The following is a 25,975-nucleotide window of genomic DNA, read 5'->3' as shown; positions in this document are numbered from 1 at the left end:
TTTCCTTAATACTTTCTTGTGTCCACTGCAGCCCAGAATATGTCTGCCACTTTGTGGGCGGGAACTAACAGTGGCGCCATCTACGTGTTCACCATTGCTGTGCCACTCTCAGAGAAGCGATCAGAGGTGCCACTAACAGTGCAGTTGGGCAAAGAGATCCACTTAAAGCACGGAGCACCAGTCATCAGCATCTGTATCCTGGATGGTGCTAGCAGACCATTCCCTGCCCCAATGGCAGTCAAGAAAGAAGCTGCCCCACCCCCGAGCCCTGCCCTGCCCCACCGCGTCCTCATCTGCTCAGAAGAACAGTTCAAGGTGAGTAGGGTCTACAGTTCTAAGGTAGACTGCTTGGAAATTAGATAGAAATGAAGGGCATGTGAAGGAGAGTGGCTTGGAGTGGAGGCTGGCAAGGTGAGTTTGTAAATAAAGTGAAAGGGACATTCATAATGAGGCGAGAAAGAAGAGTAAGGGAAGATGGTTTGGAGTGGAAGTACTCATGAAGGAAGGCAGTTAATGGAGGAGTACATTAAGGAAGACAGAGTTGAGATGTACATGGAAGGGGCTGATCCACTCAGGGATGAATGAGGGTGGTCACTCTCATCTTGATGTCAGGACTAACTTGTTGAGCCCTGGGCTCTTACACTCCTCATGGGGCAGCACTGGACTAACTGATGAATGAATGTGAGGGGTTAGTGACTTTTTTTTTTTTTTTTTTTTTTTTTTTTTTTTTAGGGGGGATGTTTTGTTGTGGGAATTTGATTATGTTCAGATTTGTTAATGAAAGTAAGTTGGTTATGTTAAGTAACCCCAATCTGCCTGGCCAAGCAGACCCAGCAACCTCATGAAGCAACTGCCTCTTTGTGGCCATTCTGTGGAGTGAATTGTTGTTCACTTGCGGAAGTGAGATGCAGGGAAGTGTGGTTCCTGGATGAATGCCGCATTTGCTTCTTTACCTAGTTAAGAGGGGCACCATAGTAGGCATCAAATCACCCTGTTATTGGGTTATGTGGTTACCACCCAGAATTGTACAGTAAATGGTCTCCTGGATTACAAGAATCCATTAGACTTGTAACTTAGTAGGGAGTAAGCTGTACCACCAGCCAGTCAGAGTGATACTCCCAATCTCTCCTCTAACATGAAATAAAGCATTATTATATTAATAATAACAGTATAATGAATAAATAAACAACATAAAAGGCCATCAAACTTTTATAAGGATTACGGCTTGGGTGGTTTGATGGGTTCCGAGGCTTGGGAGTGGCTTAGTTGCCGCCAGATCTCTTTGGCTGTCTCCATTTCTTTAGTGTCCACAGCTAAAGGGGGTATCACATGGTACCTTATATCAGGAATGGCTGAGGAACATTTAAGTGGAACAAAACTTGGACGCTATCACACACGTTCCTCACACTGTCGTCAGAGCCCGGTCTCAGTTGTAAACACGTGATTACTGTATCGACATCACAGTTTTTTCGGCATAAGAAGTATTAACTCTTTATAAGGGTTTCAAAATGATTGATATTTATTCTAAAATACAATATTAATAAGTATTCAGCGTTAGGCTAAATTTCAATGCTGTAGTACGATATATTCTTTCGAGCCGAATGGGTTTTGGTCACTGTTTTGCCCGTCGTATCCTCGGCAGGAATCCGTTCAGATGCATTCCAAATGCCCGTGCTATAATCGGGAATTTTACCACGTTACCTTTCCGATCAACCGTCGTATCCTCTGCAAACCTCGTATGAATTGCCGTGTGAATAAGTTTTGCTTAGTCTGTCTTCAAACTCGACGCGTGATAGCGGTCTTGGGGTGCGTGATAGCATGTATGGTTGTGCATTTGATGTGTGCGTGATAGCTGAACGCGTGATAGCAGGGGGTTGAGTGTACTGTTAATTATAAGGAGAGTGATTACATGTATTTCCACTTGTATATATAATTAGTGAAGAATAAATTCTTCCTTTAAGAATTTTGTAAAGAAAATTGAGGAGTTTGGTAATGTGGCCGAGTTCAGATCTGACAACCCTGTTCCCAGTTACTGCCTAATCTTCGTTCAGGGAAGATGTCCATCGTAATCGATGCCTCACTTGACCGTTTTTTGTGAATAAACAGTGAATAAACCGCAGTACCTCGCCATTAGACCACATGGGACTTTACAGTGTTGAGCAGTTTCATTTCATCATTTCATTTTTAAGGCTCCAACATGCTTGCATGTATCAGCCTTGGTCACCTAATGGCGGCTGTCCATGCTGCACGATCCATTGCAGCCTCCCTGTTCAGTCCCTTAACCCTGAGGTCACACTTAATGACCTCGTCTCATGTCTTTCTCGGTCTACCCGTCATAACCCTACCCCCAGTATTAACACTTCTTGCCTTGCTTACCCAGTTATCATCCCCCATCCTCTCCACATGTCCAAACCATCTCAATCTACCTCTCCTCATCACAACACCAGTACACTCCAGTCCCATCCTTCCTCTCGACTCTTCCATCGTAAACCCAGCCCCCCCAGACCTTGGATGCAGGGATGCACTACATATCCACCTAATCATTGTCATTTCTGTACGTCTGAGCCGACGAATATTCTCCTCCTTCACTGCCCAGGTCTCACTACCATACAGCATTACACTCCTAATACATGCTGCATACAAATACCCTTGGCACGTAGGGAGAGTCCTCTCAGTGTCAGGAGAGGCAAGAGCTCCCTGAACTTCTTCCAACCACTTCTTACCCTAGCCACAGAGCTAGCTCCAGCCCCACCTCCAGCACACAACATGTCTCCCAAATAACAAAACTCTTCCACACATTCAAGAGATTCACCAGCAAGTTCAATCCGTTCACATCTGACAATCTCCGCCTGCTCTCCCCGACACGCTGTACACATAAAATCAGCATTATCTCACAGTCTACTTCTGATACCACTACATCTCTTATGCACCCATTTATCACAAACACCGCACAAGATGGAATCACTTCCCACGCCCTTGTGGTAAACTGCACATGGCCACTCTCCCTTGTCTTTGACAGTACTGCCACCAACCCTAGATATCATCACTTTTGTGTTATCTGCATTTACCCTTAAGCCCTTGTGCCCCATATCATCTCTTCACTTCCTAAACCTTTCCTTCGCCTCCCTTTCGCTCTCTGCAATCAATACCAAATCATCAGCATACAACAACTCCCACGGGAGTCCGTTTCTAAAGTCACATGAAAGGGCTTCAAGTATCATGATAAACAACATGGGACTCAAAACTGACCCCTGATGCACACCAACATTCACGGAAAACTCATCATTTTTTGCACTGAATTTCATTTCCCACATCCAGCTCCAATTATGAATCCTATCCAGGTCTTCCTGCAGCATTTTACAGTCTTCCTCAACTTCTACTCTCCGTAGAATCTATTCATCATCAGCAGACAGACTTGCATGACTGTTCATTTCATCTATCATATTGTTTACCTAAATCAGGAACATTACTGGCACTAACACCGACCCCTGTGGGACTTCACTTGTTACTTCCTTCCATCCAGACATCTTGTCCTTTATTACTGTCCTCATTTGTCTGTATCTCAAGAAGTCTCTCATCCACTCCAGAAGCTTTCTTTTCAGTCCTATTTTTTCTAGAAAGAAGGAACCAATGCCCTTGGGCCCGCAATAACTGTTCCTTCCAAGAGAAAAACAAAATACAAGAGAGAGCCAGATTCAAGATCCAATCATTTCGAGGTGCCTGGACACACTGCGTTTGAAAGACTGGAGATCATAGCTTGCAGGAAATACAGACAGAGGGAGACAGTTCCAGAGTTGACCTGTTGCATAAATGAAGGACTTGGAGTAATGGTTAACTCCTGCATTAGAGAGTTGGACAGAAAAGGAATGAGAGTTTGCTGCTAGACAGGTGCTACGCACCCATCGTAGAGGTGGAGGAATGCAAGCTGACAGTTCAGAGGAGCAGTGACCATTGAAGTAGCGATAGAAAAGATATAAAGATGCAACAGTGCAGCAAAGAGACAAAGGTTGAAGGGAGCCAGTAAGAGGAGGAGAGTTAATGAGACGAAAAGCCTTTGACTCCACCCTCCAGTTTCCACATTAGTCACTTGTGGGGTACCTTGTCAAAGGCTTTCTCCAAATCTAAATACACACAATCCACCCATCTGCCTCTTTCCTGTAACACGTCAATTGTTTTTGAGTAAAAGAACAACAAATTGGAAACACATGACCTTGCACTTCTGAATCCAAACTGACTTTCAGCCAAAATGTTCATTTCCTCCAGATATTTTATCCATCTATCTTTCAGCATTCTCATGCACAATTTTATGACACTGCTGGTCAGGGACACTGGTCTGTAATTCAGGGGTTCTTCCTTGTTTCCTCCCATATAAATTGGTATCACATTGGCCCTCTTCCATTCCTGAAGCACTTTCCCTTCATAGAGAACACACAATTAAACTGTGAATCTTATCCTGTCAGTTGTTCTCTGCATTCTTTCAGTACCCAAGTAGAGATCCATCCAGTCTTGGGGCTTTCCTTACGTCTTGAGTTTCCAGTAATTTATACACTTCCCATGCTTCCACTTTTATATCTTTTATCACTATATTTCTAGTCACTCCTTCCCCCTCCACAAAATTCCTCCCTTTAGTGAAAACTGATTGGAAACATTTGTTCATTATTTCAGCTTGCAGTGCTGCATCTTTATGGACCTCTCCTTCTACATTCAGTTTGGTGATTCCTTCCTTTTTTGAATTTGCCATTAACAAACCTATAAAACAATTTTGGTTCTTCCTTACATTTGTCAATTATACCTTTTGCAAAGTTCCTTGGTTCCTCTCTGTGTATTCTTGTATATTCATTTCTAGTTCTATGTTCTTCCTTTGCTCTATTACCTCTCTTTCTCCAGTTGTTCCATGCCATGTCCCTCATTCTTTTTTTGCTATCATGCACCTTCTGTTAAACTAATCCTTCATCTTGTTTTCTTTCTCACCCATTCTTGGAACATATTTATCCACTCCTGATTTATAGAGGTCTAGAAAGATATCCCACTTCCTCTGCATCTCTCTTGTTTCTCAGAATTTTCTCCAATCCACGTTTTTGAAAGATTTCCCCAGTCCTGTAAAGTTTGCTTTTCCAAAGATGTATCTTCCCTGCCTATAAAGCTCATCTCTTGGCACCACATTCCCTTGTATCATCTGGAACTCAATGACCACATGATCACTTTTTCCTACAGGACACAGATATTTCAAAGATTCAGTTACGTTACGTTCTTTGGTTAGCAGTAAATCTAGTCTTGCTGGCATGTCATCTGAATCTTGTCTCTTCTTTGACCCATTGGGTCATTATATTATTCATTGCTATATTTAACTGTATAGTGCCCCATGAATCTTCACTGTCTCCTGAGTCCCATTCTTCCCAGTTTACCTCTTTACAAGTAAAATCACCCATCAAAATTATGTTGTTGCTTTTCTTAGTCACTTTCTGTTGATAACTAACCATGTCTGACATCCTGGTATTCATCGTCATTCCAAATCCTTGTCTTAGGGGGAACATATACCACTGCCATGTCTCTCTTGCCATTCTCTCCAGTTTCTAATTTCATATTTATCACTTTAGCCCTACCGTCTCCCAGTTCCACATTATCCACATTGATGTTGATCTTCACTGCCGTCATCACTCCTCCCATTTTTTCTTTTCTGTCTCTTCTCCACAGTTTGTATTTACCATCTCTCATATGGATATCAGTATCCTTTCTTAACTTGGTCTCTACAAAGCACATAATACCTGTATTTGGTTCATGTACCCTCAAGTAATCGTTGATTTCTAATCTTGCCGATATTAAACCATGAACATTAGTATATGCCACTCTCCAACTTTTTTCGTAGTTCTTTAGTCCCCCTTCTCTCCCTCCCTCTGTCGGTACCACTTGCTTAATTTCAGATCCATAACTCTCCAGTAGAACACTGTCTTCTCTTCCTCCATTCTCTGTTTGTTTTTTTGCCTTTGCTTCCTTTACTAGCTCCATTATTTTTGCACGTTCTTCCTCATTTGGATCTCTCCTTATCCAAACATTCTTGAACTCCTCTTTGTCTGATAATTTCTATGTTCTGTAGAAGATTTCATTTACCATTGCTTGAGACATACTTTAAGTGGCCTCACCCCTTCATCCTCATACTTTCGTGACTGAAACTCTTCCTCAGTCTCTTCCTGAGCTTCATTGTTACCCTCCATAACCATTGATTCTGTCTCTTTAGCCTTACTCAGTTCTTCTCTTTCCCCCTCTGAGCTTTCTGTTATACGTTTTTCTTTTACTCCTGAAATGATCACGCATTTTTTCGTCTGCTACATCCCTAACTAAAGATTCTCTACTTCTTAGTACCCTAAGCACTTCCTTTTCCACCTTTTCCTTGCTTTGTTGTTCTGTAATCTTATTCAAATTTATTTCCTTCCTCTTGAATTTTCTTCCACCACATGTGTTGCTCCTTGATTTTCTTATTGTGTTCAACTTGGATCCTTGATTTTGATTCATGCTTGTTTAGTTTACTTTCCACTCTGTGTGTGTGTGTGTGTGTGTGTGTGTGTGTGTGTGTGTGTGTGTGTGTGTTTGTATTTTGGAAGCACAACTAAAACCGTGTTCTCCCTGCAATCCCGGACTTGACATACTGACTGTGTGTCCATAGTGACACACATTGGCATGATAGACACTGAGAAACACACAAACCATGTGGGTATAGCATGCATTGACTTCTGTAGCAGAAAGACAGCTGTGTGTGTGTGTGTGTGTCTGTGTGTCTGTGTGTGCATATTGGTGAGGGGGAGATAATGCCAGCCCCAGGTATTGATGAGTGAGGATATTGAAGCTGCTTGGAGGTGTATTTGAAGTGATCACCAAGAGTGAATTATGAGACTGACATTTGTCAGTACAAGTATTTCACTGTAGTTAATTAGTGATCAGGTTTTTCTGGCAGTGAGAGTTGGGTCAAGAGGCTGTACTGTCACAGGTTCAGGTGGCACTGTTTCTCTTCCCTGGAACTTATTTTTTTATGTTAAACATAAATTTTCACATGTGTACTATTTCTATTAGTACACATGTGAAAATATAGGTTTTCTCTTCCTCTGGAACTTATTTTTTATATTAAACCTAAATTTTCACATGTGTACCATTTATATTTCTTTATTAATATCAGTATAGTTTGCATTAATATCCATTGATGATATTAACTACTGAAGCCAAATCATGTGTTTCGTACTGTATATAATCTTGAAACTAGCAGACATTTTTATTCAGGAGACCTCATGTAGTGAGAGGTTAAGAAACTGTCTCCATTAAGTTTTCAGTAAGATTATTTTGTTTTTACTGTATTATATTTACTGCCAGACAGCTTTATTCACATAAGATGAGACCTCATGTGTTAAAGTGACTAACAGGCCATATGAAGAAATAAACTGATGAAAAATCAGTGCAAGGGAGCCTAGCATGGCCACATAGTTGTGGCCCAAGGTGAGTACAGGTACTATAGTTGAAAGATTTATGTCAGTTTAATTAGGAAAGCTGAAGTCATAGGTGGTATTAAAATTCTTAACTAAAATTCATGTTGCAAAAAATTTAGAACATATTTACTGTATGACCAGTTTCCCTGACAACATATTCAAATTCCCATGAAACACCATTTTCTTTTTACTTGTTTTATAGAAATTTCATCACTCTGAAATTGCTGTAGTTGGACATTCTCTTGCATAATACTAAATATGCATTAATCTTCATTGTTTTAATAGTTTACTTTCAGCTCTTATGTTCAAGTTTGCAACTAGCCTCGTATCTTCTACAGCACACAAAGGGCAAGATTGTACTTTGGGCTTCCCTTCTCATGTGATTCATGACCCCAGAGAAATAAAAGAACCTTGTTCCAGAGCTCCTAACTCCATGTGTCCATGGGAAATTCGGTTAGGATGATGATGATTTGATGTGATGGTAGTACCTGAAATTAATATTTAGTTTTATCAAGTACTTCCCTGTATCATTTGCACTTTGAGTTGTGTTTAAGATTTGCAGAGTGTATCTCTACCAACTCGAATGAAATAACAGGATATTGTGTCAGCCAGTATATTTAGTGATAGATAGATAGTGCATTGTATCAGCCATATTTCAGTTAACCCTTTGACTGCAAGGAGTTACCTATTGCTGGGAAAAATCATCTGGTAGTATCCAGAAAAAAAAAGAAAGCTTTTGTATTGCAAAATCAATGAAAGAATGTTTATGCTGGTTAAAAAAAAAAAAAAAAAAAAAAAAAAAAAAAAAAAAAAAAAAGGTCAGTGACCACTCCAGTAATATCCATTACATTTTTGTAATCAGGAACGTACCCGGTATGAGCATACAGGTATAATAGCCATGTACAGTATTGCATTGGGTTAAAATGACACAACAGATGTACTTAATACTTAACACAATGCAGATTACTATTTTTTAAAATGCTTTTTTGTGGCAGGTGTTCACATTGCCACAGTTGAAGCCATTCTGCAAGTTCAAGCTTACAGCTCATGAAGGATCTCGTGTACGCAAGATCGACTATGCAGACTTTGTATCTTCCGTGGACTCTACCTACCGTGAACCCAGCTTCCTTGTCATCACCAATATGGGAGAGTTCTCAGTCTTCTCGCTACCAGACTGTCGCAGGCAGATCCTAGAACCATACCTGAAGAAAGAGGACATTACGTAAGTAGGTTAGAGAATTTTGTATTAGCATTTGTTTACTTTGAGCTCCATTTGAAGTGACAGCTTCCTCATGTGCATGGGTTAGATCTCCAAGCAGTGTCTGAAAATTTTTTCAGCTGTGTAATGCCACCAAGAGGAGTAGACTAGTTATCTATCCTTAAATGTTCTGAATGATGTAGACTAGTCTTGGGCCTTCACACCTGTAAGAGGGTAATACTGTGTGAGATTAGCTATAATTAAATGCAAAGTATTTTTATTTACTGTCTATTTATGGGCTTGCACCATGTCCTATAGCCAATCCTTTCTCAGTCATCATTTGTTTCGTCTCACACAGAGGCATCTAGGGTGGTCTTTAGACAGAGAAGGAGAGATTATACTGTAGAGAGGGAATAGGGAGAGAAGTGGCAGTGGCTGTTGCCTTGTTGTCGTGCATGACTTTGCATTGGGCACTCACAGCTTACTCATTAGTTCCCAGTGTCCCTTGGGGTTCACCTGTTGCTGGTCAAGTGCCTTGAATTGAGGGGGCCTGCATCAGAGGCTTCTCCCTAGTCATACCAAGGGGTGCTTGCTGTCTGTTAGTTAGCCAACTAACACTGAATATGGAGGAGGTGGGCCTTCTCTGCCTTTTAAGTTGATTTTTTTTTTCCCCCAAGCATATTATGGTCCAGTATGCAGGTAGTATGCAGGTTTTAACATTTTTTGGCAGTGTATGACCACATTTTTGTGGCATTAAGATATTATTTAATGATGCAGTTCAATTCCTGATCCATGTACCATGTGTTATCACCACAGGAGGGCTTAGACATGTCTAGAAAAAATGGTTTTTGATGTTTAAATAAAATGCAAGTCTGACAGTGGCTTATGGAAAAGAGTGAAAGATGAAATAAGTTGTCAAAAGTAGCTTGTCAAGCTTAGGTTATGGTTTATTGGGCAAACTGGCAACTCACTGAGACTTTGACAGGAGTGAGTTCTGCCAAATCATAAATTCCTAACAGCAGTAAATCCATAACTACGGCAAGTAGAGAAAAATTTCAAGGGTAGGTGTGTCATACCATTTCTATGACAGTTATGTGCATTTAATAATAATAATAATAATAATAATATGGTCTTTTGTTTCTCAGAGGCATCATTTTGCCCTAAGGCATTCACTAGTGCAGCCGTGGCTCAGTTGGTTAAAGCGCTCCGCTCTGACCGAAGGGTCGGAGGATCGAATCCACCCAAGAGTCATTGGTAGACATCAGGAAGGGCATCCGGTCATAAAATGCTACACGCTCCAAACCAAAGTCCTCTACCCAGGGGCAACGCCTTAGCCCTTATCCAAAAAAGGGGGACTTGGCGTTTAAAAAAAAAAAAAAAAAAAAAAAAAAAAGACACTATTTACACTTTTACAATTGCAAGAATTGTTAGAGCTTTCATATACAATACAGACTTTATCAGCAAAAAAGTTGGAGAAATTTAACCCCATAATCATCTGTCACAACACCTCTCCTTGTGTCATAGCTTCTTGAAAAGAGAAAGGCTTTGACCTGCCCTTTAATAGATTTAACAGAAGTCACTTGCTTCATGAAGAATGGCAGTTTATTATACAACCTAGGGGCTGAATAGGAGAAAGATTGATGAGAGAAAGACAACTGACGAGCAGCTGGAGGCTTATCGAGGTTTAATTGTCTTCACTTCTTAACATCACACCTGTGTGTGTTGAATGAAGTTTAAATATTTCAGCAAAAATATTAGGTTTGCTGAACTTAAGAACCTTGAAAGTAATGACAATTTAAATTCAATCCTAGCCCTTACTGGCAGCTGATGCAAGAGATGAGGTGGTTAGGGTTCTTGGGGGGAGGCCAAAGATAAACCTCGGTGTTCTATTCAACAGGTTAAACCTTCTTTAATAGGTTATTCAGGAGACCAGCCCAATATCATTAACAATAGTCAGCAAGAGAGAAGATTACGGCAAGCACCGGTGTTAAGAGACAACGTCTATCAAGCAGCAGTCTTACAAAATACAGGTTTTTGATATGCATATTAGAACCTGTAACAGCTTGATTAATAAGTTTTTTATGATATACATCTATGTTCTGGACAGAAGTTGTGACTCATCATTCTTCAGTCAGGCCATTACCAGTGACACAACTCCTCCTATCTCTTTGAATAAGGATGATTTCTGCCTTACCATTATTCAGCTTAAGTCTTCTTTTCACTTTCCAGATTTTGACCCGCCACGTCTCAGTAATGTATGGGTACATTGCAATGTTTTGTCACACTCAGTCTCGACAACATACCCATACATATTGCAATTGTTAGGTCCGTCATTTGCGCATTTTTCAAATTTCGCATATGATTTTTGGTACGTACAAAATGCTCTCAACTCTCTAACTCAAACTCTTCCCACTCCTTCTGGCATCTTGCCAAAAACCTTTCTAATAACTTTACCTCATCATCCTTCCCTCCTCTTTTCTACTCTGATGGCTCTGTAGCTATTTCTTCTACTGATAAAGCAGATCTCTTCGCTCAGACTTTCTCCTCCAACTCCACCTTAGACGATTCCGGTGCTGTTCCTCCCTCACTTCCCCCCTCTGACTTCCTCATGGCTAACATTAAAATTTCTTCAGCTGATGTATTTTCTGCCATCACTGGCCTCAGTACTAACAAGGCATATGGGCCTGATGGAGTCCCTCCTGTTGTTCTCAAGAACTGTGCTTTTGTGCTTACTCCCTGTCTAGGCAAACTCTTTCACCTTTGTCTGTCAACTTGTACCTTTCCTTCTTGCTGGAAGTTGGCTCTCAATCAGCCAGTCCCAAAGAAGGGTGACCATTCCCAACCCTCTAACTGTCATCCAATTGCTTTAACGTCCTGTATCTCAAAAGTTTTCGAGTCAATTCTTAACAGAAAAATTTTAAAGCATCTTTCCTATCACAACCTTCTTTCTGATCGTCAGTATGGGTTCCGTCAGGGACGCTCCACAGGCGATTTTCTCACCTACCTTTCAGACTCTGGTCATCCTCCTTTCAGGACTTTGGCGAAAGCTTTGCCATTGCACTTGACATCTCAAAGGCTTTCGATCGAGTCTGGCATAAATCTTTAATTTCCAAACTGCTCTCTTACGGTTTCTATCCTTCTATCTGTGCCTTCATCTCTAGCTTCCTTTCTGGTCATTCTGTACAACTGGGGAAACAAGCGTTTCCAATTAGCATAAACTGCTTGTGAGAGGAGGGCGCAGATTGACATTTCTGAGCAGTCAGCGCGCTGCCATATATCACAGCCAGGCTGGCCGTGCCGTGGTGGGGGTGTGTGGAAAAAACGCGATACTTGGCAACAACGGAGGTCAGTAGTACAAAGGTCAAGTATGCTAATTGTAGCTAAAGGGTGGCGGTACTGATAGACGATACCAGCTGGAACCTCCTTGCCCGCGTTTATTCAAAATTAACTCAAATCGCAAACGCGACAATCCACCGTTATGTCCTTTTTGGCGATCGTCGCAAAATCCGCGTTTAAAGGGTTAAGCTGGGGTATCACATCTAGAGGTAATGTATATTGAGGTATTACTACACACAGTATGTGTGTGTGTGTGTGTGTGTGTGTATGTATGTATATATATATATATATATATATATATATACAGTACAGTAAAACCTCACTATAACGGAGTAATTGAGGCCTATGCCTTTCTGAACAAAGCATAAGTCCGATGAAAGCGACATCTGGATTCTCCCTGCTAACCTGGACATTTTCCAATGAATCAGACATTGGTCCATATTACACCAACGGTTTGTAAACTGTTTTCACTATCTTGCAGTACTGTACTGTATTATACATTCACTATGCTAGTCAAATGGTATAATATATATATTATTATTGTGCTCTACATTGATTAACATGTCTTTTATTTACCTTGTTGTGGTGAACATAGCTGAAGTGGTCATACAGTCTGGACTACTTCTGGCTTTATCGGACATTTCCCGATATGCAGTATAAGAATTAGTCTGGTAGCTCCTCGATTCCAATTAAAGCAAATTCCGGTCGATTGAAGTCCATTATATTGAGATTTTTCTGTATATGAAAAATGGGTGGTATATTACATCAAACAAAACACTTTATACATATTTCCTGTAGCACATGAGTGGTAAATACATGGAGCCCCCAAAGGCAACACAGTTTTATCTCGTTTGCAACTCACCCTTCGCCTGGGAACTGGGTAGTTATGCATGGCTGTTCCGGGAAATTGTTAATCATTCATTTTGTCAGCCCTCCCACATCGTCATCAGTCACCACGTCTCTTCTCTCTCTGCCATTGGCTCATCAACAGCAGAGTGTTCAGTAGTTGAAGGAAATCTGTATTTGGTATCCCCCTGTGAAGAGGAATGAATCCCATATATACATGTATAATTTATTGATCATCCATTTTGTCTCGATTCCTCTCTCTCTCTCTCTCTCTCTCTCTCTCTCTTTTTAGTTACTATCCGTTTCTTTCCCACACAGGGGCATCAGCAGTGTTGTATTCAGCAATCGAGGAGAGGCCCTGTATCTCATGTCCCCCTGTGAGTTGGAACGAGTCTCCCTTTCTGCGCGTTACATCACTCGACCCACTGGAACAGTGAAAGCCGTATGCCAGCCACCCTCACAGAAGGCGAGCATTGCTGAGGAGAAGGTAGGGCAGAGGGAGATGGAGCAAGCGTTACAAAGAAAAGTTAGTACAGTAAACTCTCTCGTATTGGTCATAATGCTGGCAAGGGGGTGATTTTGATGTAATACCCCTCCCCACCCCCAAATGGGGTCTAATTTCCTATATAACCCTGTAACTGTACTGGATAACTGTTCAAACACAGAAAACACAAGTGAATCCTGTAATAAGCATGATAAAATGTCATTGTACTGGTGAAAGAGCTGGTGCCGGCTAGTTTAGCATCACAGTGCTACCAAATTGTCCTGCATAAAACACACACACACACACACACACACACACACACACACACCGCTCGCTGGTGCAGTGGTAACGTTCCCGCTTGCCAACTGGTGGACGGGAGTTCGCGCCTCGCTCAGGTTGCGAAAAGTTTCACTGACGAAGTGGGTGGTTACTGTCCCCCATGAGCAAGGGGACGGGTGTGTGTGTGTGTGAAGGTCACAGCCTTGCCCTTAGATCGGACTATATGAGCTCTCAGCTCCCTTCCGGGAGGGTAAAAGCTGACTATCACGACCATCAAGTGATCCTGACCGACCCGGTGAATTACACACACACACACACACACACACACACACACACACACATTTACCTTTACATGAACACATTTCACTAAAGTCCTGTCATAAGAGATGATATTCAACAGATATGTATATAACAATCAGTAGAACAATGTACTGAGTAGCTATGTATGTACACTTGAGGATTTGAGAAGCACTATTATGCTTTTGCTTGTTTACAGCCATGAGCAAAAGTTAACTGACAGTTTTCTCCCAGCATTGAGCACTGTCTTCCATATTTTGTGTTCTCACCAAACATCAGAATATTCTGCATTCTTATACCATCTTGGGTAATTCATATTGATGTGACGAAAACAGTTTATGTAACCTCAGCCATAGACCCAGCTGGTTGTGACACTGAAATTTTGCTTGTGGTTGTACATAGGCATCAGACCTGGCACTGCTCAGTGGAGAGTATGTTGCCATATGTTGATGTTTTTCCCAGTAGTATAACTTTTATGCTATGTACACACATCATCACTGCATTGGTGATGTTACAGTAGAATAAATGCTAATTCATTTGCTCAGTAGAGAACATACCGGTATATTAAAAATGTAAGCTTATGAAACTGTTAGTTCTGCTTCAGTATTCAGCTTCATTACAAAGAGGATGTTAACAAACATGCTGCTTGGCTGAATTTTCAAACTTGAGGATTGAATATATCCTTCTTTTCTCTTGTACAAACTTAGGTCCTTTGAGAGGTGAAGTGTATTGTACAGTATATTCTTCTTTCAGTTGACATTATGAATAATGTTTCACATGCTTCCTCCCCCGCCATAATATATTACAATTTTAAGCCTGTGATTAAGAATACACGTGACATCTGAAGGCAGAGTGAGGCAGGTTAGGAAGGCAGACAGAAAGATGCAAGGAAGACCTAACCTAGTGTGTGGAGAGAGACATGTGAGGAATGCATGGTCAAAATAAAACAGAAGACATAAGGGGGAATAAACTCACCAGAAAGTAGCAGAAGAATTTCTTGTTACAGTAAATCCCATGTAGTTAGTGACATAAATCCCGTGTGGTCCAGTGACACAGGAGGCAGTATTACACCAACTCAACTGCCTGAATCACACCCCATCCCTCATCCTGAGTTCCAATAGTCTCCTGCGTCTTTTGAAAGGATAGGACATTCCTGTGACTTGGGGTGGAGGGGGAGGAACTTGGTTTAATCATGTTGTTCTAATGCCGTTAGTGGTAGTGGGGGCACTCACCATCAACCCACTCAGTGTAGTGCTGCTCTCGGGTGACTCCCCTTTCCGGCCGTCCTTCTTTCTTTTTGTCCTCTTCTGTCTTTTTTTCCTTCATTCTTTCCTCTTCTTTATGCCTATGGGAGACTCAGCACTCCCACTTCTGTCTTTGTTTCCTTTATTCTTTCCTCTTCTTTCTGCCCATGGGTGACTCTACACTGAGTGACACACCAAATTGTTTCCTGTACACCAGGAAACCATATACTATGCTGGGTGGTAACCATATAATCAAATTATGGCACCTGGTATTTTAGTGGGTAATCAGGGCGCTCCAGTTGGACTGAACCTGTGCAGGTTTATATCCAAGGGGTGGTTGTGGTTTATTGCTCATGTAATGCCACTCAGGATGATTGAGGCTGGTCACTCTCATCTTAAATTTCAGTACCATCTTGCTTAGCCCCAGGCTCTTATGCTTGTTGTGGGGCAACACAGGATTAGATGATGACGATTATGATGTTCTAATGCTGTCCACAACAAGAAGGCCTGCAAAAGGTACTGGAACCAACCCACCCCAGAATCTCATCTCTTTGTCTGCCCAGAACCATGATAAGTCTGTTCCTTGCTCTGCTTAAAATAATTTCATTTGTACTAAATGCACTGAACACTCTGTCTCAAATTCATCCCGCTTTTTTTGGCACCTTGCCAGAAACCTTTGTAACAACTTCATCATCCTTTCTGCCTCTTTTCTGCCATGATGGCTCTTCAGCTGTTTCTGCTACTGAGAAAGTGGAACTCTGCTCAAATTTGCTCATTCAGTTCCACCTTAGAGGATTTTGGTGCTGGTCCTCCATTGTTTCCCTCTTACTTCCTCATGACTGACTTAAAAATTTCTTCAGTTGATGTACTGTGTTTTCTGCCATCACTTGCCTGAATACCAACAAGATATATGGGCCTGATGGGATCCCTCGTGTTGTCCTCAAAATCTGTGCTTCTGTGCTTACAATCTGCTTAGGTGAACACTATTGCCTTTGTGTATGGACATTTACCTTTTCTTCTTGCTGGAAGTTTGCTCTTATTCAGCTTTTTCCCCCCAAAAAGGTGACCATTCCCAGCCTCTGATTATCATCCAATTGCTCTAACACCCTGTATTTTTAAAGTTTTTGAATATTCCTTTAAAAAAAAAAAAAAAAAAAAAAAAAAAAAACGCTCTCCTATCATAACCTACTTTCTGATCGCCAGAATGGGTTCCGCCAGGGACCCACCACTGGCACACTTTTTTCCTTCCTTTCAGATTCCTGGTCATCCTCCTTTTGGGACTTTGGTGAAAGCTTTGCCATGGCACCTGACATCTCAAAGGCTTTTAATTGAGTCTGGCATAAGTCTTTCATTTTCAGACTGCACTCATATGGTTTCTTTCCTTCTCCATATGCCTTCATCTGTAGCTTCCTTTCTGGTTGTTGTATAACTGGTGTTTTAGACAGCCACCGTTCTTCTCCAAGAGCTGTCAGTAGCGGTGTTTCTCAGGATTTTGTTTTGTCACCAACTCTCTTCCTTCAGTGACCTTCAAAGCAGTTCATCTAACTTGATACACTCATATGCTGATGATTCCACACTTCACCTTTCCATTCGCTTGCAGTGTCCAGCTCAGCTGTTATTTCAGCAAACAAGGGTTAAGGCTGTGGCTCACAAATGTTTAACTTGTTTCATATCTCTGACTCGGGTAAAAGTAATATAGTTTTTAATGCATCAGAAACTCAGTTTTTACACCTTCTGATCCATCAGAATCTTCTGCAAGAGTATCCCCTAATGTTTAACAATATCCAACTCAATCCTTCATCATCATTGAACATACTTGGAGTTTCATTCTGATGGCATTGATATTGGGAAGATCATATTACCTCTCTTGTAAAATCTGCTTCCAAGAGATTAGGTGTGCTAAGCCTACTCCATGCATTCTTTACTCCTGCATAGTTGTTGACTTTTATAAAGTGGTTTTATTCTCGTGTGGGGAGGCTCCCCATGTACAGCTCTTTTCAACAAGTTGGAGTCGGAGGCTTTTCATCTCAGTAAATTTCTTCCTCTTACTGGCTCCCTTCAGCCTCTTTCCCTTCACAGCACTGTTGCATCTCTGTCTCATTTCTGTTGACACTTCAATGATTTTTGCTTCTCTGAACTGTCTGTTTGCATCCCTCTACTACTGCGGCAGGCATGTAACACCCATCTAGCAGCAAACTCTCATCCCTTTTGTGTCTTTCTCACTAATGTAGGAATTAGCAGTTAGTTACTCCCTGTCTTTCCTTTATGCAACAGTTCAGCCCTGGAATTGTCTTCATCTGCCTATGATCTCCAGTCTTTTATATGCAATTTGTATAGGCATCTCGAAGTGTATGGAACATGAATTTGACTGTCTGTTATTTTGTTTTTAGTTTTTCGTTGAAGGAACAGATTGTGGACTTCTAGCCTGTGGTTCTGTCTTCCTTACATTGAGTGGTAGGCCAAATGATTTCCTTTAAACCAGGAAATCATTTACAACACTGGGTAGTAACCTTATAACCAACCAACACGTGTTTCCTATGTGACGACAAGTGGGTTGCCGGAGAGTTAGTGTTCCTCCTCGGAAGACAACTAACTAAAATATATGAACAAGAAGACTCGGACCAGGACTGACGAACAGGTGACGACCAAGGACCGAACAAAAGACATGGTATGGACTGCGACATGGAACATACAGCATACAAATGATGTGAGAGAGATTGTTTGGGTGCTTGAGGGTGCAAAAGTGGTCATATGTGGAATAAGTGAGACTAAACAGGGATGTGACAGAGTAGGAGTATGGATAAGGTATATGTGTGGGAGTAGGTGAGAAGGATTATGTACAGTATTCTTGTGTGCAAGAGCTGGAAGGAGAATATAAGAGAGTATGGCTCAGTTGGCACAAGGATTGTGTGGGTAAGAGTGATGGTAGGACTAAAGATGTAGACAATTGTGTGAGTGTATGCACCAACGCAAGATTGTGCAAGTAGAGTGAAAGAAGAGTTCTGGGCAGATGTGGAAGAGCATGGAAAAGTTTGAAAGGAATGAGAGAGTATTTTTTATTGGAGATATGAATGGAAAAGTGGGGAATGTGAAGGTGGATAGAGTATTTGGTGAGTGGGGTGTGCCTGCAGAAGTGAATGAGAATGGCAGTGCTGTATTGGATTTTTGCGCAGGGAGGGGATTGTTGATAGCCAATACCCTCTTTAGATACAAAACAATCCACAGGTATACATGGCGAGTGATGGGAAGAGTGGGTGGTTAACTGAATGAATGGAAGGTAATGATTGATTATGTGTGTGTGGATGACAGAATGATGTGTATAATGGATGCAAGAGTGGAGTTTCTGACCATCATGTGGTGGTGGTGAAAGTCATAGTTCAAATGCAGTGGAGGAATAGAAGGAGCAAAAAACAGGATGATGTCCATACAAGGAGGGTAGAAAGGTTGCAAGAGGATGGAAATAAGAAAGAATATAAGAGAAAAGTGGAGGAGTGATTGGGTAAATATAATTTGGAGCAGATGGGGGAGGTAGAAGGTGTGTGCAAGATACTCACAGAAGAAATCTGTGCAGCTTGTGAGGTGGTGCATGGGATGAAGAGAAGATGAATGGGGGTGCAAGGAACAACAAAGTAGAATGAAGAGGTTAGACAAGCTGTGGCACAAAAGAAGAAAGCATATACAGGGTAGAGAGTGGATGGGAAGCAGGGGCAGGGAGGAAGTTGAGAGATGGAAGAGAGAGTTATATGTAAAGAGGAAGAGAGAGATGAAAAGATTAGTAAGAGTGAGAAAGAATTTAAGTGTAAAGTGGAGGGAATGAAAGAAAATGTTCTGGAAAGAGGTAAATAGAGTAAGACAAGGTGATAAAGAAGTTCATTGGGGAGTGAATGATAAAAATAGTAGATTGCTAATGGAGAAGGGAGAAAAAGTGAGCAGATTGAGAGAACACTTTCAGGAACTGTTAAACATAGAGAATGAGAGTGATGTGAAGATAAGTGGCTGGGGAATGGCTGGGAGAAGGAGGGAGGTGAGAAGAGAGGAAGAAATCAGTAGTATGGAAGTACTGGAAGCAAGCATTGAAGAATGTCAAAATGGGTAAAGCCCCTGGAATTGATGGAAAATGTGGTTAAATGCTGAAGCATAGGGGAGAGATAGTAGCAGAATGGATATGGAAGATGTGCAGAGTGGCCTGGGAGGAAGGTAGAATCCCAGAGGATTGGACGTCAGGTACAGTAATCCTTCCAAGATCCGATGTACTAGACCCAAAGGCATGTCTGGGACTTTGGCTTGTCCAGGACTTGGGAAAATGCTCCCTAGAGGGTACTTGCATACCCTAACCCAGCAGCCTACCTTTGAAAGTCACTTAAGGTACTTCACAGAGTTGCATCTTCCTTTTAGGTACTGTATGCCACAGTTTTATGGTTTAAGTAAACCAACATTGAGCAAAGGACTGTGGTTTTTTTCAGGGTAATGATGCCGCAGGTGAAGGAGCATCTGCACCTGCCGCTGCTGCTGCCACTGCTGCAACGCCTACGAGTCCTGCCACAGAGTCATGTGACCAATCCATTGACCAACAGCAGAAGGTGACACACTGGCGTAATGGCATCCATTGTAGCTTATGAATGTCTAGTTCATTGAATCTTACTGAGGTTGTAAAGTGTGTGAGGGATTTGCTTCATAATATGGCTGTCTATCAATCTATCTACTATCTGTTGCCAGACGCCATAATCCCGTAATGGGTGGACACAAACAAATTGCCTCTTTGTCGCCCTGTTCCCTGCCATTTCACTGCCCAACCCCCCAGCTCACACACCCCTCTCTCTTATACCTCTCCACTCCATCCCTCCATCTCATCCTCGGCCTCCCCCTCCCTCTCTCACCCCCCCTCCACCTCACTCACATACACTCTTCTCATTAGTCTCTCACTCTCCATCCTCTCCACTTGGCCAAACAACTTCAATGTATTTCCCCTAATGCTTTCAGTCACTTCGCATCCGCACCACAACGCTTCATCACTTCCTCATTTGTCAATGTGTCTCTCCATGTAACTCCACATGCTCTACTCAGATAACCCATTTCCACTGCTCTCACTCTTGACACATGTCCTTCCAACAAGGTCCAAGCTTTACTTCCATAGTTTAGAGTTGGTATCACAATATTATCATGCAACGACTTTTCTATTTCCATGCTCACTTCCCTATTTACTTCCATGCATACCTCTGTATTTCTATCACTGTAATTGTCTACATATACAGATGTACAGTTCCATCCTATTTAACTGAGAAGCTTGGGGATACAGTACAATCCAAGTTAACCGAGAAGCTTGGGGAATTTACCTTCCCGGTTACCGATTTTCCCGGGTATCTAATAATATTATTATATACACATACATAAACTATATCATTGCAGTATATACAATACCACTCGTATCCTGGGCCACACTAACATTTTGCCATTGAAATAACCGAAAACACACCACCACTGACGTAACACACTTGGTTGCAATGTCTTGTGGTAGTGCAAAATGCACACGGTAAGTCTGTTTTAAATATTATTCATTGCAGTATTTTAATCATCGAGCAGAAAAATAAACTAAAGTAATACATCTTGAGCATTTATTGGTGAACAGATGATTTGGAAGGAAGTGTTCTACAGTACAGTTATCACAACTCCCTTGCTTACAGTTGTGTATACGTGTCGTGGCATACCCATTTACTGTATTTTGTGGCATGTTAGACGCTGCAGTGTGAAAGACGCACCCTAATTCTGGAAGGGAAGTTTTGAGAAAAAAAGTATGGCTTGACCAAGACTACAGAAAGGTTGCTTGATATCATTATTTTTCACTGAAATACACACTCACCTTTCAGAACCTCTATCCAGTACTGTTTATCTGTCTTTGGTTTCTTTATTTTTATGTAAAAGAAGGATACAAGACATGAAAACAAAGAACCCTTTCCTTACTTAATGTTACTGCATTCCATGACACTGTTTTAACACATTAGAATCACTCTTCAGTACTGTATATATATGTTTGGTGTCTTTATTTTTATGTTAAAGAGGGGTACAAGACAAGAAAACAAACAAACAACCCCTTTCTTATAAAATGTTACTCCATACCATGATGCCATCTTAACACTACTGGTTTGTCTATGAAATATGGAGTCCAAAGTGTCCATTTCCTTTCGTACAATAATTTAAGATGTGATGTTCATCTCTGTTAAAGTACACTAAATATGTATCAGTATATAAAGATAAGTATTATTTTTCGTGAAATGAACTTAAAAAAACAAAACTTTATAAAACCAATTCTTTCATTCATTTAAGAAAATACAAAGGCCATTATGTGAAGGAATACACTATATATCCAAAACAGATGCCTGCATGTCTTCAAATGCCTGCATGTACTGAATTTAAGAATCACAGACAACACAACCAGGTTTTCAAAAATCATTACAAGGAACATTTACACCATTTTATGTACCCTAAAAGTACCAGAAGCCATCCTAACATGAGGTGATCAAATTTTCATATCGCTAGGCGCTAAACTGCTAGAATGCTAAACCGTTAATAATGCTGTAATTTTGGGACATATTTAATATTGCAACTGTTTTTCCCATTTCTCACTAACAGTAATGTAAGACTCCTTCCTTCTATGATGCTCTTGTATCGCATGAAACAAAACATCAATAAGAGATGCCAGCCTAACAAGGATTTTTGAATTTCCATATGAGACAGACGTCTGTTACAATGACTCAACAAAAGTCATGCCAGCCAACATCTCCAATATGATTCCCTTGCTAGTTAGTGATTGGATAGCAAGTGAGCATTATTGCCCTTCTGAAGGTTAGCAAGGGGTTCAGAAGTGATCATGTTCAGAGAGTTGGGGGAATGCTAGGTGCTAAACTGCTAAATTGCTAAAAAGCTGTAATTTCAGACAGTACTGTTTAATTTTGCAGTTGTTTTTCCTGATTTTCAGTAATGGTAATATAAAACTGTTTCCTTCTATTACATTCTTGTCTCTAACAAAACAAAATATCAGTAAGAGAAGCCAGCCAAACCAGAGTTACTGAATTTCAATATGAGATGTCTGTTACAATGACTCAAATGTTATGCTAGCCATCATCTCCAGAATGATTCCCTTACATGTTACTGAGTGGATGGCAAGCAAAGTGATCATGACCGCATTTCAGAAGGTTAGCAGAGAGTTCACCAGTGATCATGTTAGCCTGCTAAAGTAGGGTGTATGCTGGATGCTAAATTGCTAAACTGCTGTCACACTAAACCCCCAGACCGTCACATGGCCAGTTGTAAACAAACCCTAAATTTTTTCTTAAGCCTGGGTGTTTCTAATAGTAAAATCTGAGTATATACACAAGTGAATGTAACTTTTTACAATAAATCAAAGGTGTTTATACTCTAAAAAATACTTGACAGCCAAACTGTGAGATGATCCTCTGTATAAGTGATTTTTCTAAATGGAGCCAAGGTCTTAGTCTCGCCTCCAGGACGCATGGGGATATTTGAAGGTGATTTTGAGACAAAAAAGTGCATCTTCCACCCCACGAAATACGGTATTCCTCACATGACCGCTGTCACCATCCCTCACTCACCCCTCAGTTGTTTTTCCAATAATGCAGTAAATAAGAAGGAATTGCAAGCACAGTAATTTTGTCAAAAAGCCTAAAATAAATGCTTCATTTCTATCATCTTGTTTTTCTTCTCTGCTAATGCAAATGTATTCAAAGCTGACATCATCTTAGAACACATTTGATGACACTGCCAGTACAAATGCATTCTAATATGATATCAACTTAAAATATCTGATGACAGTGCAAATACATTCTAAGATGACATCATCTTAGATCACATTTGATGACTGCTAATGTGTTTTAAGATGACAGTCTTAAAACACATTTGATGTCAATGCAAATGTGATTTATGATGACATCATCTTAGAATGCATTTGATGACAATGTAGATGTGTTCTAAGATGACAGTTCTGAAACACATTTGATGACAATGCCAATGCAAATGCATTCTAAGATTATATCATCTTAAAATGCATTTGATACCAGTGCAAATGCATTCTATGATGACAGTCTTAGAACATATATTTGCATTGGCAGAAAAGATAAACTCTAGCTCATTAAAATTAACTTTTTTTTTTTTTAATTTGACAAAATTACTGTACTTGCAGTCCCTATGTATTTACTGTATTATTTTCAAAACAGCTGAGTGGTGAGTGATGGGTGGAGTGACGATGGGCAATGAGGGCACATACACACAACTGAGGAAGAGAGTCGTGAACTTGTGATATCTCCATTGTAGAACATTTCTTCTTACATCATCAGTTCACCAATGAATGCACATGATTTATTTCTATAGTTAACTTTTGTGTTTTTATGAATAAAATTAATAATATTCAACAGAATGGACTTGCCAAGGTACTGTAAGATGCTGAAAGCCTGTGAGTGGTTAGAAGGTAGAAAACTGCACTGGTACCACACATTTTCGGCCAAAGAAGACTATAAATTTTTTCAGTGGAGTTATTAATTTTGCTTTTCACACACACACACACACACACACACACACACACACACACACATGCATTCTAAGATGATATCATGAAAGATAAGAAATTGAGGAAGTGATACCGACGGAGAGAAGATGGTATAAAAAACATCAAAAATAATTCGAAGGTGATATATACTAATGTTGATGGTTTAATATCGGCAAGGCTTGAAATTAACGATTTCTTGAGAGAACATGAACCTGATGTCATGTGCTTGGTAGAGACCAAATTACGAGAAGATACTGATGTTCATTTGGGAGATGGTAAATACAAACTGTGGAGAAGAGACAGAAAAGAAAAAATGGGAGGAGGAGTGATGATAGCAGTGAAGAACAACATAAATGTAGGTACTGTGGAAATGGGAGAAGGCAGGGCTGAAGTGATATACAGGTAAGCCCTTAATTCACGCGAGGGTTAGGTTCCCAGACCCTTCGCGTGTGGTAAATTCGCGTATATGTTCTGCCCTTGTGTGCACATAATTACGCATGTCTATACGTATATTACACCTGAATAATACTGTTTATGCACTTCATACACCTTATAAACTAGCATAAAGTATTAAAAACAACAAAAATGTAAGAAATTTAAAACTGAAACCTGACAAGCACAGGCGTAGGTGGAGACACTTCAGCAGTCTGGTGCACTAGCCCTCACTGCCTCCCGTATGCTACATTCTGCCTTCTTTATTGTATGAACAGTTGACTCATTCACCCCAAACATGTGGTTCCAAGACAATTCACAGGCGTAGGTGGAAACACTTTAGCACAGTCTGGTGCACTAGCCCTCACTGTCTCCCGTATGCTACGTTCTCCTTCTTTATTGTATGAACAGTTGACTCACCCCAAACATACGGTTCTGAGACAATTCACCATCAAGTCAGTTCACCGTCAAAACATGGACAATTCCCCGTCATTCTATTAATATACTTATTATTGATTAATTAATACTTTAATAACTAATTTTCAGGGGGATTTTATAACTCATATAAGTAAAAAACTAGTGTACTGTACTTGCTAAATAAACTGGTATGTAAATGACGGGGAATCGTCCTGACGGAGAATTGTTGCCGACATTCCACTCTGAAGTTTGTCCAACACTTTAACTTTGTCAGTGACACCACTTTACCAGCCTGCTTTGGTGTGTTACTACATGCATCACTAGCACTACACTTAGGCACCATGTTGGCAGACAAGGCAAGCAATCACTGGAAGGCAGAAAAATAAGCCACAAATAACGATTCTCGATCTCGAGTCACGCATGATTCGACCGTCGGATTCAAACTGACTGTGTGTAGGAGGATCTGGATAGGATACATGATTGGAGCCGGACGTGGGAAATGAAATTTAATGTAAAGAAATATAAATTATTGGAAATGGGTAAAATTACCAGGAGGCCTTCACTGAATTATTTGTTGGGTAATGAATTAATCACAAAAATGAGATAAGAGAAAGATTTGGGAGTGCTGGTCCAAGATAGTTTGTCACCTGAAAAACACATTAACAAGATAGTTAGAGAGACATATAAACTCTAGACTAACATAAGAGTAGCATTTCATTATATGGATGAGGAGATGATGAAAAAATTGATAGTGGCCATGATCCGCCCCAGGTTAGAATATACAGCGGTAGTGTGGTCCCCACACAAAAAGAAAGATATAAACAAGATTGAGAGAATACAAAGAACAGCAACCAAGATGGTCCCCAGTCTGGCAGATCTGCCATACAGAGAGAGGCTGGAAAAGCTGGAGTTGCCTTCCTTAGAGGAAAGGAGAAAGAGGGGAGACATTGCAGTGTTCAGGACCATGGTGGGAGTAGATAAAATTGACCGAGAAGATCTGTTTTTATGGGACAATAGAGCAACAAGAGGACACGGAATGAAATTGAAGAAGTCAAGCTGCTTGAAGGATATCAAGAAATATAGCTTTCCTTACAGAAGTATAGACTTATGGAATAGCCTAGACAAAGAGAGCGTCCAGTCTAAAAACTTAAACCAGTTTAAAGCTAAATTTGACTTATTGGGAAACAGCGACAGGAGCCCACAAGCATAGCACATTTCGTGTATATCACAATTAGGTATATTAGGTAAATACATAAGTATTTGGAACGACTTAGAAGAAAAGGTTGTGCAGGAGAAAAACATTCATGTGTTTAAAGGTAGGCTAGATAAATGTGGATATGGAGACAGGACAACACGAGCAGTGCTCGGTTCCTGTATACTACAAACAGGTAAATACACACACACACACACACA

At 40.7% G+C, this 25,975-nt stretch overlaps 1 protein-coding gene across 1 annotated transcript in view; it reads left to right on the top strand.

Moving 5' to 3' along the window:
- The window catches only part of l(2)gl (LLGL domain-containing protein l(2)gl), a 443,338-nt gene that overhangs the window by 284,039 nt on the left and 133,324 nt on the right, over window positions 1-25,975 (top strand). The window contains 5 exon segments of the mRNA XM_080274241.1: window positions 32-315; window positions 8,468-8,694; window positions 13,171-13,339; window positions 14,038-14,043; window positions 19,620-19,736. Coding sequence (XP_080130367.1) covers window positions 32-315; window positions 8,468-8,694; window positions 13,171-13,339; window positions 14,038-14,043; window positions 19,620-19,736 — 803 coding nt within the window.

This window comes from Coenobita brevimanus, chromosome 57 (genome assembly GCF_032717465.1).
Source record: "Coenobita brevimanus isolate Jiangsu-jjx chromosome 57, ASM3271746v2, whole genome shotgun sequence".
NCBI classification, from domain to species: domain Eukaryota; kingdom Metazoa; phylum Arthropoda; class Malacostraca; order Decapoda; family Coenobitidae; genus Coenobita; species Coenobita brevimanus.
This window is presented reverse-complemented; position numbering and strand designations above follow the sequence as displayed.